The following is a 17,872-nucleotide window of genomic DNA, read 5'->3' on the forward strand; positions in this document are numbered from 1 at the left end:
CAGATTGTTAAAAATAAAAGGCAAGACTATAACCTGTGTAGGAATAGGGAGAGTTATGACACTGAGTGTTATGAAATATACATTTCCATTTTCTCCAGTTTCTATAAAATAAAGTTAGTCCATTGTCTATGATATGAATAACATTATATCCTGAAAAATATTTAAGTTATTTCCTTTTGACATTTTATGTTGATTAAAAAGTGCCTTTTACCAGGAAGTGCTCAGTATTCATTTGAAATCTTTAAAATCAAATAGTATAAACTGCTGACTTGCTGAGTATGCTGTTAAAAGAATGTGAGCGCTTCACGGACTCACGTGACAACCATTCCTCATGTCTGAAAGTCATTCTCCCTGAGTGAAGTGTCTTTCAATTGACACGCCTGCTGCTAAGGAAGCATGGGGAGGATCTCACAGGCTGCACACACATCTGCAGCAGGCACCTGCTTACTCACCTGCTATGTGCCCGACTCAGGGGTGTGGCTCCAACCTGACCCCAGGCTGATTGTTCTCTCCATCTGGGACCCAGTATCTTCCTTCAAACACTAACAGTTTTCTGCTTCTTCCTAATTCACTTTGGTTTTCCTTTTCCTGACACAACAATGTTAATTCTTTGCACATTAATGGTAGTTTTGTTATAAATGGTGGGGTGGCCTAATGTTAATCTATCACAGGATGTTTACAACAAAACATGAAATACTTACAGCTCAAACACCAACATATCCAGAAAGCTTTCACAGACAGACTAGAAATAGTGTGAAGCCCTTTACCTAACTCCTAGATACTTCCCATCATCTCTCTGTGGCTTAACTCATGATGTGAACTTTTTAAATTTATGAGCCTTAATTTCATAATTAGTCCAAAAATAGTTGGAAGACATAAATGTCTTCTCTCCCAAAACGCCTATTACACATGAGGCCCATGAGAACCAATTCACATTCCATGCCAAACATCCTTCCTTGCCTACGTTTATTAAGTGGCTATCAAAAGAAAAGCTATGCAGGCCAACAGCTTTGTGAGCCATGTTGACAAAATGACCCCAGGCCTGGGGTCACCTACAAAATCAGGCTTGGGCAGAGCAACAATTCAGAGGAAACAAAAGTCCTCCTTCGTGTTCCCTTAGATTCCCACTTCCTGATTTCTAACACTGCTTTCTAACATTGCAATGGGGCAGCTGACTGTTCTAGTCACACGCGAGGTCGAAATCACACAGGCAGGAAGAGGTGACACATTTCCTTAAACTAACCCTGGTGCGAAAAGTCTGATTCTTGATGAAAAGAACATTTTGATAAAAGATATAAACAAAAGCGCTATGCTAGGAAGGATGCCTACAATCAGGGAATATCTGAGAAATAAAAGTTTTGCAGAACATGTTTCTCTAAAGTCATACCTGACACCCAGATTCCATAAAGAGTTTTAATATTTATATAAATATTGCTATCTGATACCAGTGGTTTTCCAATTGCAAGATAAAGATATGATTTTATAAAAGTAAACTAAATTGAAGATATAGCTTAAAAAAAAAGGAGTACAGAAAAAAAGAAAAGACCGCTGGGCAAGGTCCCAGAACCTGGGAGGCCCCATCAGCTAAACCCTTCCGTGAAATCCACATGAATTTCAATCTTACCTCAATATCCAGCATGAATATTTTGTTTCCAGCACACACGGCAACAACATGATCATCCGGGCTCAACTGTAAACACAGCACCTTTCCCAAAAGCGAGCCCATGACAGTCCCTCGAGGGACCAGCCCTAGAGTGAGTTTCACCATTAGTGCCAGTTTACCAAATGCATTCAGCATTACATTAATCTGAGAAAAGTACTGAGAATGTAACCCTCTATTCTAAAATTACTGAGAGAATGACAATGAGCTTTGATGTGATTTTGATTCTTTAAGAATATCAAAAATACTGGATATACAGAAGTCTTCTGAAAACCTGGGGAATGCAGCACTTCCCTGCAGAGACTCTCTCAGCATCGAAACACGAAGATGCCTTTCTCTGGAGGCTGCAGTACCCGTGCAGTGAGAGTCATGCACATCAAACTGCATGTTTCGATGCTTCTCACCCACATCCAACCCCATGTCCACCCTCATGTCTAGGTTCAGCTAACATTGATTGGAAGGAAAGGAGTAGGGGCCTATCCAACCCAGGCCTCCAGGGACTAAGCAATGTCAGGACACCCACAAGCAGCCAGGAGGTTCCCAAGACCCGGACAACATGGGCAGCAGCTGCAGCCTGATGCAGAGCCCGTCATGCAAATCCACACAGGTGAAAGAAAAAATGGCGGGCAAGGTCATCTGGTCCTAGTGTGTACCATGGACCTAGCACCAGCAAAATGCAGATATACTCCACCCAGAGCCTGTGAGAGACCACATGTGCTCATGTCCCACAGCCACCAAGTCTAGACAGAGACACGTGCTCATGTCCCACAGGCACCCGGAGCCTAGACAGACACACATGTTCATGTCCCACAGCCACCCAGTCTAGAGAGGGACATGTGCTCATGTCCCTACATAGAATACATAGATTTATAGTCTCTTTGCATTTATGTTTTAATGTAATCCTCTACCTTCTCTATATAATTGCACAAAACTCAAATTCCTTAATGTGGTCCCCACCTAACTTTTCGACTTCCTCAGATGAGACTCTCCTAACATCAGCATGCTCCAAGCATACAGGCAGGTTCTCACTCTTCCCAGGGCCTTGGCACATTCATCCCTTCTCACCCTCACCCTCAGCGCACATGCCCCTCCCTGAGATCCTGCTTCTCAAAGTGCCCCCATGCATGTGCACGCTGCCCTGGCCTCATCTGCCTTCTCCTCTGCACACTCACAATTCACAGCCACTCAGTCGCTGGCTTACATGGTGTCTCTCTCAAACTCTGAGCTGTGACTTCCACAGGATTTGGGACCAAGCCCTTCCTATTCACCACTGTGTCTCCAGCCTGAAATATTACAGGTGCTCAAGACACCTTGCTGTGCAAGGAAAGAATATTTCAACTTTCCTACATGTTTTCAGGTTGATACAAAATGGACAGTTCTTAAAATAAAAAGGGACATAAGATCAAAACCAATGAGCCTATAAGATCAGCGTAACAGACAGCAAAGGTCAGTAAGTCTGAATGGCCTGGGGCCCTTCCCATATAAGGCACCTGCTTGCATGCCTGGGTTCAAGGTAAAGAGAGTACAAAATTATCCCAACCCCCCCGAGGGATTGCTGTTACCCAAGGGAAACACCCCTTGGGTGGTACCAAGTATACTGAAGGATGAGTTATTCCTTTTGCAGGTTTTTAAAAACATGTTTTAGATTTTCATTTACCTTGAAGTACTTTCTCTCTACATTCATCCAGATTCCACATTATAACATAATCCAGTGATGCTGAGCAGATTAGAAGTGGGTTCACTTTATTTCCAAAAGCCATAGCAGTAATTGGCTGATGGTGTCCTCGTAGGATTAGAAGCTGGGAAAATTAACAAAAATAAAACACAGATCACAGACATTTAAAAATAAGAGTATAACAACATAACTTCAAACCTAAGAAATTAAAAGATTGAGTTTTTCAAATACATTTATCTTACATATTCATTGTTAATTCATTTGTTAAAATCCCTGCTATGTACTACTAAATTATTCTCTCAAGTTAACCATTTCACTGCTACTCACTGTCACACACACTAATAAAAAGATACAGGTTACCTCGTTCTTCCATTTCTTTATCACTTATTAGTTAATCAAATATAGAACATGTCTCCACCACATGCCAGAAGAGGTAACAGCTGAGCTGAAAACTGAAGAATAAGGAGAGGAATGAGGGGTGGACAAGAGGAGGGGAGCATTGAGGTCCCTGCGAAAACAAGGCATGGGTAAGAAACTGCTGGGACAAGCAAAGGAGTGAGAGGAGGCTGGAGAAAGGTGAGGCCCAGGTGTGGGGACCTTGGCAACTACACAAGGAGTGTTGATAGCACTCTAGGAAATTAAAATCCAACAAAAAATGCACAGTCCGAATAATACAGTGACTAGATTTGTTTTCCAGGAACAAAACATTGCTACGAGTATGGAGCAGACGAGTGTTGGGGGTATACTGGGCTGGAGAGACAGACGGGAATGCATGAAACACTCAAGGGAAATCCAATAAAGGCCTGGACTAAGAAAGACAGTGATGATGGAGATGCAGAGGAGATGGTGACTGAAGATTCCGTGACCAACGGATATGGAGGGATGGAGGGAAAAACAAAAGCAAAGGGATAGGGTTTGAGGTTAAAAACCTAGGTGAACAATGTCTCAAGAACAAAATACAAAGGGAAAATGGGATGGGACTGGGGGTCCATAGTAAGTTGAGATGCTTACAAGGCGATGTTAAATAGACAACAGGCAGTTTAATATGAGAGATATCACTGGAGAATTCCACTTCTAGTAAAGGCAGGATACGTCACCTCATCAGTACCAATCCTACTGATGAGAATTACAAGAAAAACTGGACAAAATTAAATATACATATATACACACACACATACACACACATATATATATACAAACATACACACATATACATATACACACAGAGAGACACACATTTTGAAGACATCAGAAAGCAACCAGGTCGTTGAAGAATTATGGTAACAAGATTATAAATAGGGAAGAAAAAAACTGAGGGAAGTGACCCCAGATGCTGGGGTCACTTGTCCCATAAAGATATCTACTATAAAGACAATTTTCTGACAATTCCACTAAAGGCAGCTGAGGAGCTGAGATTCAAGGGGCTAAGGGCACAAAAATGGTGTAATTAAATGAGTCATCTTCAGGGACACAAACAGAACTATCATATTGGGAGAAGGGAAAAGATTTCTGTCATATTACAAAGTAATTTTGTGATACAGCTGATTGCCTTAATGTTGATAACTGTACAATTTTTTCCCGTAAAGAAATATGAATGGATTTTAAGTAAATGTCTGCCTAGAATACAATCTACTAAGGTGAGAGGGATGGGCATGCTGCTAAACCCCCTAGGCTTAGAATGGGAACCCCAAAAAAGACAAAATCCAAGGAGTAAAGATGAACTGTAAATAAAACAACCCTCATAAGAACTGACACCCAGTTATGAATTGACTTAACACCTGACTGGCTTAAGGTAATCTAGGACTGCCAGTGCCCTGAGCATGACTGGCTACCAGAAGCTAACATAAATTTGATTTGGAAGAACCTAAGAATCCAGAGTATCAAATCAGCTATACTTTTTTTTCACATACAAAATCCAGCAATCTAAAAAACAACCAGGTATTCAAGGAGACAAGACCATTTAGTCAAAAACAAAGAAAAATAAAGAATAGAGAAATGCGATGCCTACAAGTCATCCAGATAAGACTTGAAACCAAACTAAAACTGATCCAAATGTTAGAATTACTAGACAAGAACATTCAAACCATTATTAAAACATTTTCCATATGTTCAAAAGTTAAGTAGAGGCATAGAAGATATTTAAAAGTCCCAAACCTAACTTCTGGAGATGAAAACTAGAATTAGATAAAATTTTAAAAAACACTTAGTGGGATGAACTGCATATTAGATGTTGCTGAGGAAAAGATTGGTAAATTTAAAGACAAAGCAATAGAAGCTATATAAAAATGAAAGAGAGAAAAAATACATTCATAACCATGAAAGAGTATCAGTGAGCTGTGGGAAACTTCACGTGACCTGACATACATGTAAGCAGGGTCCACAACGTTTGGGAGGAGGGGAATATTTGAAGAAATAATGGCTGAAAATTTTCCAAATTTTGATGAAAACCATAAACCCGTAGAACCCCAATGATAAAGTTTGGATGTCCCCTCTTTCATGCGTGTCCATGTGAAGAGACCACCAAACAGGCTTTGTGTGAGCAATAAAGCTTTTAATCACCTGGGTGCAGGCGGGCTGAGTCCGAAAAGAGAGTTAGCAAAGGGCGATGGGGTGGGGTTTTATAGGATTTGGGTAGGTAAAGGAAAAAGGGGAGTTGTTCTCTGGCAGGCAGGAGTAGGGGTCACAAAGTACTCAGTGGGGGAGCTTTTGAGCAGGGATGAGCCAGGAGAAGGAATTTCACAAGACAATGTCATCAGTTAAGGCAGGAACAGGCCATTTTCACTTCTTTTGTGGTGGAATGTCATCAGTTAAGGCAGGAACCAGCCATCAGGATGTGTACATGCAGGTCACAGGCGATACGATGGCCGAGCTTGGGCTCAGAGGCCTGACACCCTCCAAATCCCACGTTGAGATGTAATCCCCAGTGTTGGCGGTAGGGCCTGCTGGGAGGTGTATGGGTCATGGGGGCAGATCCCTCATGGCATGGTGCCATCCTCACCATGGTGAGTTCTCATGAGATCTGGTCATTGAAAAGTGTGTGGTACCTCCCCCCACGCCTTGCTCCTGTTTTTGCCATATGATATGCCTGTTTCCCCTTTGCCTTCCACCATGATTGTAAGGTTCCTGAGACCCTCACCAGAAGCCAAGCATTTGTTGGTGCCATGCTTGTGTCAACAAAAGAGTCGAACTTTGTAAAATATTTTAAGAGATTTATTCTGAGCCAAATATGAGTGACCATGGTCCATGACACAGCCCTCAGGAGGTCCTGAGAACATGTACCCAAGGTGGTTGGGGTACAGCTTGGTTTTATGTACTTTAGGGAGGCATGAGACATCAATCAAACACACTTAAGAAATACATTGGTTTCGTTCAGAAAGGTGGGACAACTCAAAGCGGGGGCTTCCAGGCTATAGGTAAATTTAAACATTTTCTGGTTGACAATTGGTTGAGTTTATCTAAAGATCTGAGATCGATAGAAAGGAATGTTCAGGTTAAGATAAAGGATTGTGGATACCATGTTTTATTGTGGAGGAAGCTCTCAGACAGACTTCAGAGACAGCAGGCTGTAAAATTTTTCTTATCGGACTTAAAAGGGTACCTGGCTCTTACTCGATTATCTCCTGGATCTGGGAAGGAATGAAGGAAAACAAAGGGGAAAGGGGATTCTCTATAGAACATGGATTTTTCCACAAGAGACTTTGCAGGGCAATTTCAAGGTATGGCAAGGAAACATATTTTGGGGTTGAATATTTTTTCCTTATCTCATAATGTTATGCCAGAGTCAGAATGAAAAGTAAGTCATGATATACGGGGTCAAATAAAACCCATCTAATCAGAATTTATGGTTTGTAGGGCATGACTCCCTAGGCCCCTTAGGTAGGAATTTGGGCAAGATAAAAAATCAGAGTTTAGTCCTCACTTATGCAGCCTGCAGAACCATGAGCCAATTAAATCTCTTTTCTTTATAAATTACCCAGTCTCAGGTATTTTGTTATACTCAGGACTAAACTCTGACCTTTTTCTTCTCCTGTCCAAATTCCTATCTAAGGGGCTTAAGGATTCACACACTAAAAACCATAAAGTCTCATCAGAGGATTTTATTTAACCCTATATAACGTGGCTTACTTTCCAACCTAACTCTGGCATAACATCACATGACAGATAAAGAAGGGAATTAAAATACGTTAACTCCAATTATGTTTCTTTACCATATCTTGACATAGGCCTGCGAAGCTGTCTCTTGTGGGGAAAAATCTACATTCTGCAGAAGATCCCCTTTCCTTTGTAGGCCTTTTTCCTGATCCAGAAGAGTATCCACTAAAACTCTGGCACTTTTTAAGTCTAATAAATATTTACAATCTATTCTCTCGGAAGCCTGCCACCTGGAGGCTTCTTATGTATATTGGGGACCTTGGTCTCCACGATCCGGTATCTTAACCCAGACATTCCTTCTATTGAGTCTAGGTCTTTAGACAATAACTTAACACTTTCAACCAATTGCAATTTAGAAAATTATCGAATCCACCTATGACCTGGAAGCCCCCACTTTGAACTGTCCCACCTTTCCGGACCTAAGCAATGTACATATTACATGTATTGATTGATGTCTTATGTCTCCCTAAATTGTATAAATCCAAGCTGTAGCCTGACCATCACGCACATGTTCTCAGGACCTCAAGACTGTGCCTTGGGCCTCTGGTCGCTTGTATTTGACTCAGAATAAATCTCTTCAAATATTTTACAGACTTTGATGCTTTCATTGACATAGCAATTCATGAAAGGCCTAATACAGAAAATTGGTACCAAGAAGTGGGGCACTGCTATAAAGATACCTAAAAATGTGGAAGTGGCTTTGGACCTGAGTAACCAGCAGAAGTTGGAAGAGTTTGGAGGGCTCAGAAGAAGACGAGATGCTGAGGGAAACTTTGGAACTTCTTAGATACCAGTTAAATGACTGTGACCAAAACACTGATAGTGGTAAAGACAGTGAAGTCTAGGCTGAGTAAGTCTCAGATGGAAATGAACTTGCTGGGAACTGGAGCAAAGGTCACTCTTGCTATGCCACAGCAAAGAGTTTGGCTGCATTCTGTTCATGCCCTAGGGCTCTGTGGAAGCTTAAACTTGAGAGTGATGGCCTAGGGTACCTGAAGGAAGAAATTTCTAATCAGCAAAGCATGTAAGACGTCTCCTGGATGCTTCTAACAACATACAACCATAAATGGGAGCAAAGAAATGTCATACAGTTGGAATTTATATTTAAAAGGAAAGCAGAGCATAAAAGTTCAGAAAATTTGCAGCCCAGCCATGTGGCAAAAAGTAACTGTTTTTGGTGAGAGGAATTCAAGCAGGCTGTGGAGCAACCATTTACTTCAGATATTTGTGTAACTAAAAAAAGAACCAAAGGCTGATAACCAAGGCAATGGGAAAGGCCCCCAAGACATTCCAGATATCTCCAAGGCAGTCCCTCCCATTACAGGCCCTGAAGTCTAGGAGGAAAGAATGGTTTTGCGGGCCAGGGCCTGCTGCCCCACACAGCCTCACGACACTGCTCCCGTCTCCAGCTCTGACCTCAGCTCAGAGGACCCCAGATACAGCTTGGGCTGCTGTTTCAAAGGGTGCAAGCCACAGGCCTTGGTGGTTTCCATGTGGTATTAAGCCTGTGGGTGCACAGAGTATAAGAGTAAAGGAGGCTTAGCAGCCTCCAGCTAGGTTTCAGAGGATTTGTGAGAATGCCTGGGTGCCAAGGCAGAAGCCTGCTGCAGGAGTGGAGCCTTCACAGAGAGCTTCTACTAGGGCAGTGCCATGGGGAAATGTGGAGTTGGAGCCCCCACACAGAGTCCCCACTGAGGCACTGCCTACTAGAGCTGTGAGAAGAGGGGCACCATCATCCAGACCCCAGGATGGCAGATATTCCAGCAGCTTGCACCCTGCTCCTAGAAAAGCCGTAGGCACTCAACAACCAGTGAAAGCAGCCACAAGGGCTGAACCTTGCAAAGCCACAGGGACAGAGCTGCCCCAGGCCTTGGGAGTCCACCCCTTGTACCAGTGTGCCCTGGATGTGGGACACAGAGTCAATGGAGATAATTTTGGAGCTTTATGATTTAATGACTGTCCTGCTGGGTTTCAGACTTGCATGGGGCCTATAGCTCCTCTCTTTTGGCCAATTTCTCCCTTTGGAAATGGGAATGTTTATCCAATGCCTATAATCCCTTTGTATATTGGGAGTAAATAACTTGTTTTTTATTTTACAGGCTCATAGGTGGAAGGAACTTGCCTTGTCTCAGATGAAACTCTGGACTTAGGACTTGGGACTTTTGATTGAGTTGATGCTGGAACAAGTTAAGGCTGAGGATTAAGCTCTGATTTTTTTTTTGTCTTGCCCAAATTCCTTTCTAAGGGGTCTGGGGAGTCATGCCCTACCAACCATAAATTCTCAACAGATGAGTTTCATTTGACCCTTTCTATCGTGGCTGACTTTCCAACCTGACTCTGGCATAACAAGGAAGAAAATCAAAATGTTTTACCTCAAAATATATTTCCTTGCCATACCTTGAAATTGTCCTGCAAAGTCTCTTGTGGTAAAAATCCACATTCTATAGAGAAACCCCTTTTCCCTTTGTTTTTCTTCCTTCCTTTCCAGATCCAGGAGATAATCAACTAAGAGCCAGGCACCCTTTTTAAGTCCAAAAAGAAACAATTTACAACCTGCTCTCTCTGAAGTCTGCTATCTGAGAGCTTACTCTGCACAGTAAAACATGGTCTCCACAATCCTTTAGCTTAACCTGAACATTCCTATCGATCTCAGATCTTTAGATAAACTCAACCAATTGTCAACCAGAAAATGTTTAAATTTACCTATAGCCTGGAAGCCCCCGCTTTGAGTGGTCTCGCCTTTCTGAATGAAATGAATGTATTTCTTAAGTGTATTTGATTGATGTCTCATGCCTCCCTGAAATATATAAAATGAAGCTGTGCCCTGACCACCTTGGGCACATGTTCTCAGGACCTCCTGAGGGCTATGTCACTGGCCATGGTCACTCATACTTGGCTCAAAATAAATCTCTTAAAATATTTTACAAAGTTTGACTCTTTTCGTCGACAAGACTTTGGGGGACTGTTGGAAAGACATGATTATATTTTGCAATGTGAGAAGGACATGAGATTTAGAGGACCAGGAGTAGAATGATATAGTTTGCACGTCCCCTGCAAATCTCATGTGGAGATGTAATCCCCAGTGTTGGAGGTGGGGTCTGGTGGGAGGTGTTCGGGTCATGCCGGCTGATCCCTCATGGCTTAATGCTGTCCTCACCACAGAGAGTGAGTTCTCATGAAATCTGGTCATTTAAAAGTGCATGGCACCTCCTCCTGACCACTTGTTCCTGTTTTCACCCTGTGAAGTACCTGCTCCCTCTTCACCTTCTGCCATGACTGTAAGGTTCCTGCAGTCCTAATTAAAAGCAAAGCAGACGTTGGTGTCATGCTTGTACAGTCTGCAGAACCATGAGCCAATTAAATCTCTTTTCTTTATAAATTATCCAGTCTCAGGTATTTCTTTACAGCAATGCAGAAATGGCCTAATACATGCAAGAATAAGAAATATGAAGAAAAATACACCAAAACATAGCATGATCAAATTGTTCAAAATTGGTAATATAGAAAGTTTTAAAGGCAGCCAGACAAAAATATCCCATTGTATACATGAGAACAAAGATAAAGATAATAACAGAATTCTCATTGAAATGATAGAAGAGCAACGTATTAAAAACCTGAAGAAAAATCTGTCAAACTAGAATTCTCTACTGAATATAAATGCCTTTCAAAAACAAGGCAAAATAAAAACTTTTTTAAACACACAAAGGCTGAAATAATTTATCACCATATTTGCACTGAAACATATGTTAAATAAAATACTTCAGGCAGAAGGAAAATGCTACCAGACGGAAACATGCATGTACACAAAGGAATGAAGAGCACCAAAAATATAATTACGTGGGTAGATGTGTAAGATATTTTTCCTTCTTAAATTTAAGAGCCTTAAAATTAAAAAAGAAAAGGCCAGGCGCAGTGGCTCACGCCTGTAATCCAAGTACTTTGGGAGGCCGAGGCGGGTGTATCACGAGGTCAGGAGATCGAGACCATCCTGGCAAACATGGTGAAACCCTGTCTCTACTAAAACTACAAAAAAAAAAAAATTAGCCGGGCATGGTGGCACATGCCTGTGGTCCCAGCTATTCAGGAGGCGGAGGCAAGAGAATCGCTTGAACCTGGGAGGCAGAGCTTGCAGTGAGCCAAGATTGCGCCACTGCACTCCAGCCTGGGCGACAGAGCAAGACTCCATCTCAAAAGAAAAAAGAAGATATTTGTCTTATTGTTTAAATATCTTTAAAAGATCCCTGAATGTTTGACAAAAGTAATAATGGATTGTCAGGTTTGTAGCATATGCAAAAGTAAAATGCATGACAACAAAAACATAAAATTTGTGAGAGAGGAAATGAAAGATATACAATGCTAACATTAACGAAAATAGAAAGTAGCCAAAGAAGATTTCAGAGCAAGAATATTACAAGGGATCAAAAAACAGTATCACTTTATAATAAATGAAGTCAGTTCAAGAGGACATAAAATATACTAAACACATATGTGCTTAATAACAGAGTTTCAAAATACATGAAGTAAAAACTAATGGAAGACAGATAAGTTCATAGAATCACAGATTTCAATATGCCTCTTTCAATAACTGATTGAACAACTGGACATGAAATCCTCAAGAATATAGAAGACTTGAAGAACACTATTAGCCACCTCAACCTAACTGACATTTATAAAACAAAAGACACAAACACAATTATTCCTAATAGTGTTACTTGCAATAGCCAAAAACTAAAAATAATCTAAATTCCCACCAATAGGAGAATGCATAAAGTATAGTATATCCATACAATGAATATTACTCAATAATAAAGAAGAATGAACTACTGAATGCAGTAACATGGATCTCAATTATCCTGAGTGAAGAAAGCCAGACAAAATGAGTAAGTATCGGACATCACCAAGCTGGTGAAATAGAAGCTAACCCACTCATATCTCCCGACAATAACAAAAATTCTGCACCCATCCATGGTCCAAAGTCTCTCTACAAGAGCCTCAGAATTCAGGTGGAAGTTGTGAAACCCCAGCAGAGCCAAGATCTTAGAAGGTCATTTCGAGAGTTCAGACCCACACCTAGGTGGCTGATTCACTAAGCGTGCTCTTAGCTTCAAGCCCAGAAATGGCCCAGTCCTCCAAGGGGCTTGGTTACCAACTCATTTGGCCTTGACCCTGAAAACAAAACCAACAGCCAAAGGGTCTGGCAGGAATCACACGCTCTACTAACTGATGGAAGGGCTCATCTGCCTGTTGACAATGGTCTAGGCAATGAACCTGAAAGCTGCCCTGTGGCTTGGCTCCAATTCCCTCATCTGAGGTCCCAGGTAAGAGCTGCTTACACAAAGACCCACAGGGAGACTTGCCCGTATTTTGCAACCTGGGAGTCTCAGCCCTCCCTGGCAGGCTCGCCACACTTCCTCCCATGACAGATCCTGAGGGTACCCAATCTCAGCTCTGGGCTCTTCTGCTGCCTCAGGGAACTATCCTATCTGTGCTGAGACCTGCTAGGAGATGCATGCTCCTCTGTGCCAACTAGACCTCTCTAGTCTCCCACCCATAGCAGATCATAAGGGGGCCCAGTCCCAGCTCCAACTCCTCCTGTTGAAATCAGGGAACTATCTCATCTCTGCAGGGACTTCCTCAGAGACATGCAACCCTCTGAATCAATGTGACCAGGCTCTCCAACCTCTGTCCCACAGCAGATCCCAGACGGGCCCAATCTCAGCTCCAGCCCATCCTGCTGCAGTTGGGAAACTATCTTATTGGCGCAGGGTCCCCCTGGGAGACAAATGACTCTCTGAGCCAACAAAATCAGCTCTCCAACCTCCATCCCACAGCAGATCCTGAGGGGACCCAGTCTCAGTTCTGGCCCCTCTCACTGCTGTTAGAAAACTATCCATGGACTCCCAATCTCAACTCCCATTCCTCACCTGTGCAGAGACCTGCTGGGTGACACACCTGTCTGGGCCACTAGGACAGCATTCTGGACTCAGGTGCCTGGTCAGCATTCCCACAGAGCCCCAGTACCCATGCTGAGTCCTACCCAGGTCCATCTGGGCCAGAAAGCTGTGTCAACCTCAGAGTTCTTGCAAGACTCGCAGCAATCCTGTGCTTAAAGCATCCTCTAGTGCTGAGATGGCTGCAGTGGTCATGGGCTCAGGGAACTCAACAGTCAGTCTATGTAGAATCCCTGGAAGGCCCTCTGAAGAAGGACAGGCACGAACAAAGCCAGACTTAGGAAGACTTAAATAAATACCTAATCCCTCAGTGCACAGACGTAACCACATGTCCACAAGCATCAGCAATGCTCAGGAAAATATGACCCCATCAAACAGACAAAATAAGTTGCGACAGACTGACCATAAAATAATGAATATGAGTGGTCCCTCAGACAAATCATTCAAAATAGCTGTTTTAAGGAATCTCAAGAAAATTTAGAAAAACAGAGAATCAACTCAGAAATCACCAAAGAAACTTAACAGAGATTAATTTAAAAAAAAATCAAAAATTTTGGAGCTAAAAAATACAAATAATTAAATGAAAAATGCAATAGATAGCATCAACCACAGAATTCAGCAAACAGAAGAAAGAATCAGTGAGCTCAAAGACAGACTATTTGCAAATACACAGTCAGAGGAGAAAAAAGAAAATGAAAAGGAATGAAGAAGCTTATGGGAGCTATGAGACAACAAAAGAGCAAATATTCAGGTTATTAGAGTTAAAGAAGGAACTGAGGAAGACGAAGTGGTAGAAGGTTATTCAAAGAAATAACAGAAAACTTTCCAAACCTGGAGATATAAATATCTACGTACTGGAAGGTCAAAAGTTACCAATAAGATTCAACCCAAATAAAAATACCCAAAGACATATTATAATCAAACTTTCAAAGGTCAAAGACAAAGAGAAGATCTTGAAAGCAGTGAGATAAAATAAGTAAATAACATACAAGGGAGACCCAATATGCCTGGCAGCAGACTGTTCAGCAAAAACCTTACAGGCAAGAAGTGAGGGGAGGCAGTGATATATTCAGGGAAAGAAAAAAAAATGCCAATCAAGCATACTGTACCTGGAGAAACTGACAACTAGACTAAGGGATATCAGCAAGACGGCTGACTAGAGACACCTGGCACTTGTGCCCCTCCAAAAGAAAAAAAAAACAAGGCAATAAATAAAAAGCTAAGATTTGACTAGAGTGTGGAAGGAAGAGCACTGCAACACAGCAGGGGAAGTGATGATGCACCTGTGGTGACTGGAAGTCCAGGAGAGCAGCATAGAGGTACCTGGCCTCTGTAGTCCCAACTCCCCTGCCTGGGTCAAATCTGCCCAGCGTCAGATGGGACTTCCCCCTGCAAGGAAAAGGTAAGCAAAAGATCCCCAACCACCCACATCACCACCACAAACACCTGAAGTCTTTACAACAGGAGAATCCCACAGTCCCTGCAAGCCCTGAGCCCAGTTTGGGAGCTGCTGGAAACTCATGCTGTTGCATTACCCCAGATTAGGAGCACGAAGTGTGCACTCCTCACTCCCCACCCACCCTGTGAGCCAAAGCTGCTGTAGCACAGCACCATCTTGAGACCAGAGCTGCCTCTCCAACATGCCCTGCTCTGGGGGCCAGAAGTCACTGCCATTCTCCAGCCCTGGGGCTCCATCTTTACTATACCAAGCCCACATGAGTGGCTGAATGTCACAACCCCAGTTGCATGGAGCCTGGGACCAGGATCGGCTGTGAGTCTGGCCCCGGACAACAGAGAAACCAACCCTCGCCACTGCACTTCCAGCCAGAGAAACAACCCAGCACTCCTGCCCAGGACAAACCTGCCCTTGATTTAGCCAAACCATTGCACACCCTCCCCAAAGCAGGAGAGGCTCCTGAGACTCCTAACAGATGATTCACCCCTGGGCCAGCAGAGTTGCTAAACACCTGTGCTCAGGACCTGGGAAACACCCCTATGGCATCCCTGCCCCAAGAAGAAATACTTCTGGGCTGCCCAATGTCCCCGAGTCTCCAATAAAGGCCTGAGAAACAGTCTCACAGGCTGACTATGGTAAGCATGCTCCCAGGCCCAACAAACAGCTATGTGCCCATATCTCAGACTCAAGAAAAAGACCCATGGGTTGCCTTTGGAGGCACATCACCAAGCGGGCTGAGCAGCCCTGTTCCCACGTCCTGGGCCTATAATAGCCCTGTGCCCACACCCAGGAGACATACCCCCAGGTGAGCCAAGCAGCCATAAGCTGTGTGACTATGTCCTGGCACTGAGAAGCAGCCCTGTGGGTTTCCCCCAGCAGATATGCTCTCAGACAAACCCAGCAGCTGTGTGCCCACTTACAAAGCCTCAGAAACAGCTCTATGGGCCACCCCTAATGGGCATTCCCGCAGCCAGCTGAGCAGCCTTGTGCCTACGTCCAATGCTGGAGAAACAGCCCCAGGAGCTGCCCCAGCAGATATGTCCCCATGCTGGCCAAGCAACCATGTGCCCATGCTCCTGGCCACAATAACATCCCTGTGGCCCCAACCCCAGCAAGCCAGACCCCAAGTTGGCTGACCCTATGTGTACATGTGTACCCCCAATCTGAGAAATACCAGGTGAACCCATCCTTGGCAAAGCTACACAACCATCACCACAAATTCTCTTAGTCAAGGCCACTGAGAAACTCATAAATGCCACTAGTGTGGATTACAACAGAAGAAACCACACAGATACTACACTACTACATCCACCTAGAATCAAGACCAAAAGACCCCACTAAACTGACACCTCAGGACCCATTCATACAAATAAATCCCTATGAAACGTGCTCCATATAATTGGAAGGTGCAACTTTCCCATCAGATGCTCTTAAATCAATGTCAGGACATATCAACCATGAAAATCAAAAAAAAAAAAAAGCCAAAAACAAACAACAACAACAAAAAGTCACCTCCAAAGGAAAACAACAATTTTCCAGTAACAGACACCAATCATAAGAAAATATATGAAATGTCAGAAAAAGAATTCAAAATAATAATTTTAAGGAAACTCACTGAGATTCAAGAGAATACAGATAGACAATTCAACAAAATCAGGAAAACAACTCATGATATGAATGAGAAATTCAACAAAGAAATAGATATTATTTTAAAAAGAACCAAAGAGAAATCCTAGAGTTAAAGAATTCAATGAATAAAATTTAAAAACATAATTGAGAGCTTTAACAACTAGATTAAGCAACTAGGCTTGATCAAGCTGAAGAAAGAATTTCTGAACTTGAAGACAGGACTTTTGAAATAATACCAGCAGACAAAAAAAAATAAAGAATAAAAAAGAATAAAGCCTATGTGATTTATGAGACATCATTAAGCAAATAAATATTCATAATATGGGCATTCTAGCAGAAGAAGATAAGGGAGAAGGTGAGGAAGACATAGCTAATAAATCATAGCAGAGAGCGTCTCAAGTCTTGGGGAAAAGATGGAAATCCAGGTTCAGGAAGCTCGAATAACCAAATAGTTTCAAATCAAATAGGTCCTTTTAGAGGTACATTATAGTCAAATTGTCAAAATCGAAAGACAAAGAAAAAATTAAAGCAGCAAAAGCATCAAGTCACATATAAGTTGACTAACAGCATATTTTTCAGCAGAAACCTTACAGTTCAGGAGAGAATTGGTTGCTATATTCAAAGTACTGAAAGAAAATAAACTTCCAGCCAAGAATATTATGCCCAGCAAAGCTATTTTTAAGAAATGAAGGACAAATTAAATCTTCAGAGACAAAACTCAAGGAATTCATCACCACTAGACTGGTCTTACAAGAAATGCTCAAGGGAGTCTTTTATCTGGAAGGAGAATGATGATAACCACCATCATGAAAACATGGAAAACTACAAAACTCCCTGGTAGAACCAATACACAAAGGAGAAAGACAAAGGAATCAAATCTATAGAAAACCACCCAACTGAAAAAATAAACAGTAAGAGAAGAAGTAACGAACAAAAGATATACAACTAGAAAACAATCAATAAAATGACAGGAATGAGTACTTACCTATCAATAACTCTGAATGTAAATAAATAACATTCCCTATTAAAAGATATAGACTGGCTGAATAAAAAGAAAAATATGACCCAACTATATGTGGACTACGAGAAACTCATCTCACCAATAAAGACACACATAGTCTTAAAGTGAAGGGATGGAAAAATATATTCATGCAAATGGAAACCAAAAGCAAGCAGGAGTAGCTATACTTACATCAGATAAAGCAGACATCAAGTTAAAAGCTGTACAAAGAGACAAGTAATTACATTATATAATAATGCACTCCCATATTTATTGCAGCACTATCACAACAGCCAAAATATGGAATCAACCTAAGCGTCCATCCACAGATAAATGGATAAAGAAATTT

The 17,872-nt window shown here is 42.2% G+C and overlaps 1 protein-coding gene across 14 annotated transcripts in view; it reads right to left on the reverse strand.

Annotated features, from left to right (window-relative positions):
• Window positions 1-17,872, reverse strand: part of WDR27 (WD repeat domain 27) — a 251,268-nt gene that overhangs the window by 218,051 nt on the left and 15,345 nt on the right. For all 14 annotated transcript variants that reach the window (XR_010134419.1, XM_063708010.1, XM_063708008.1 and 11 more), the window contains 2 exons: window positions 3,318-3,459; window positions 1,625-1,749 (listed from right to left, as the gene is read on the reverse strand). Coding sequence is in view for 13 of the 14 variants with exons in the window: in XM_063708010.1 (XP_063564080.1) it covers window positions 1,625-1,749; window positions 3,318-3,459 (267 nt within the window). In the remaining variant the exon portion in view is untranslated. The remainder of the gene's footprint in view (window positions 1-1,624; window positions 1,750-3,317; window positions 3,460-17,872) is intronic.

This window comes from Gorilla gorilla, chromosome 5 (genome assembly GCF_029281585.2).
Source record: "Gorilla gorilla gorilla isolate KB3781 chromosome 5, NHGRI_mGorGor1-v2.1_pri, whole genome shotgun sequence".
Classification (NCBI taxonomy): domain Eukaryota; kingdom Metazoa; phylum Chordata; class Mammalia; order Primates; family Hominidae; genus Gorilla; species Gorilla gorilla.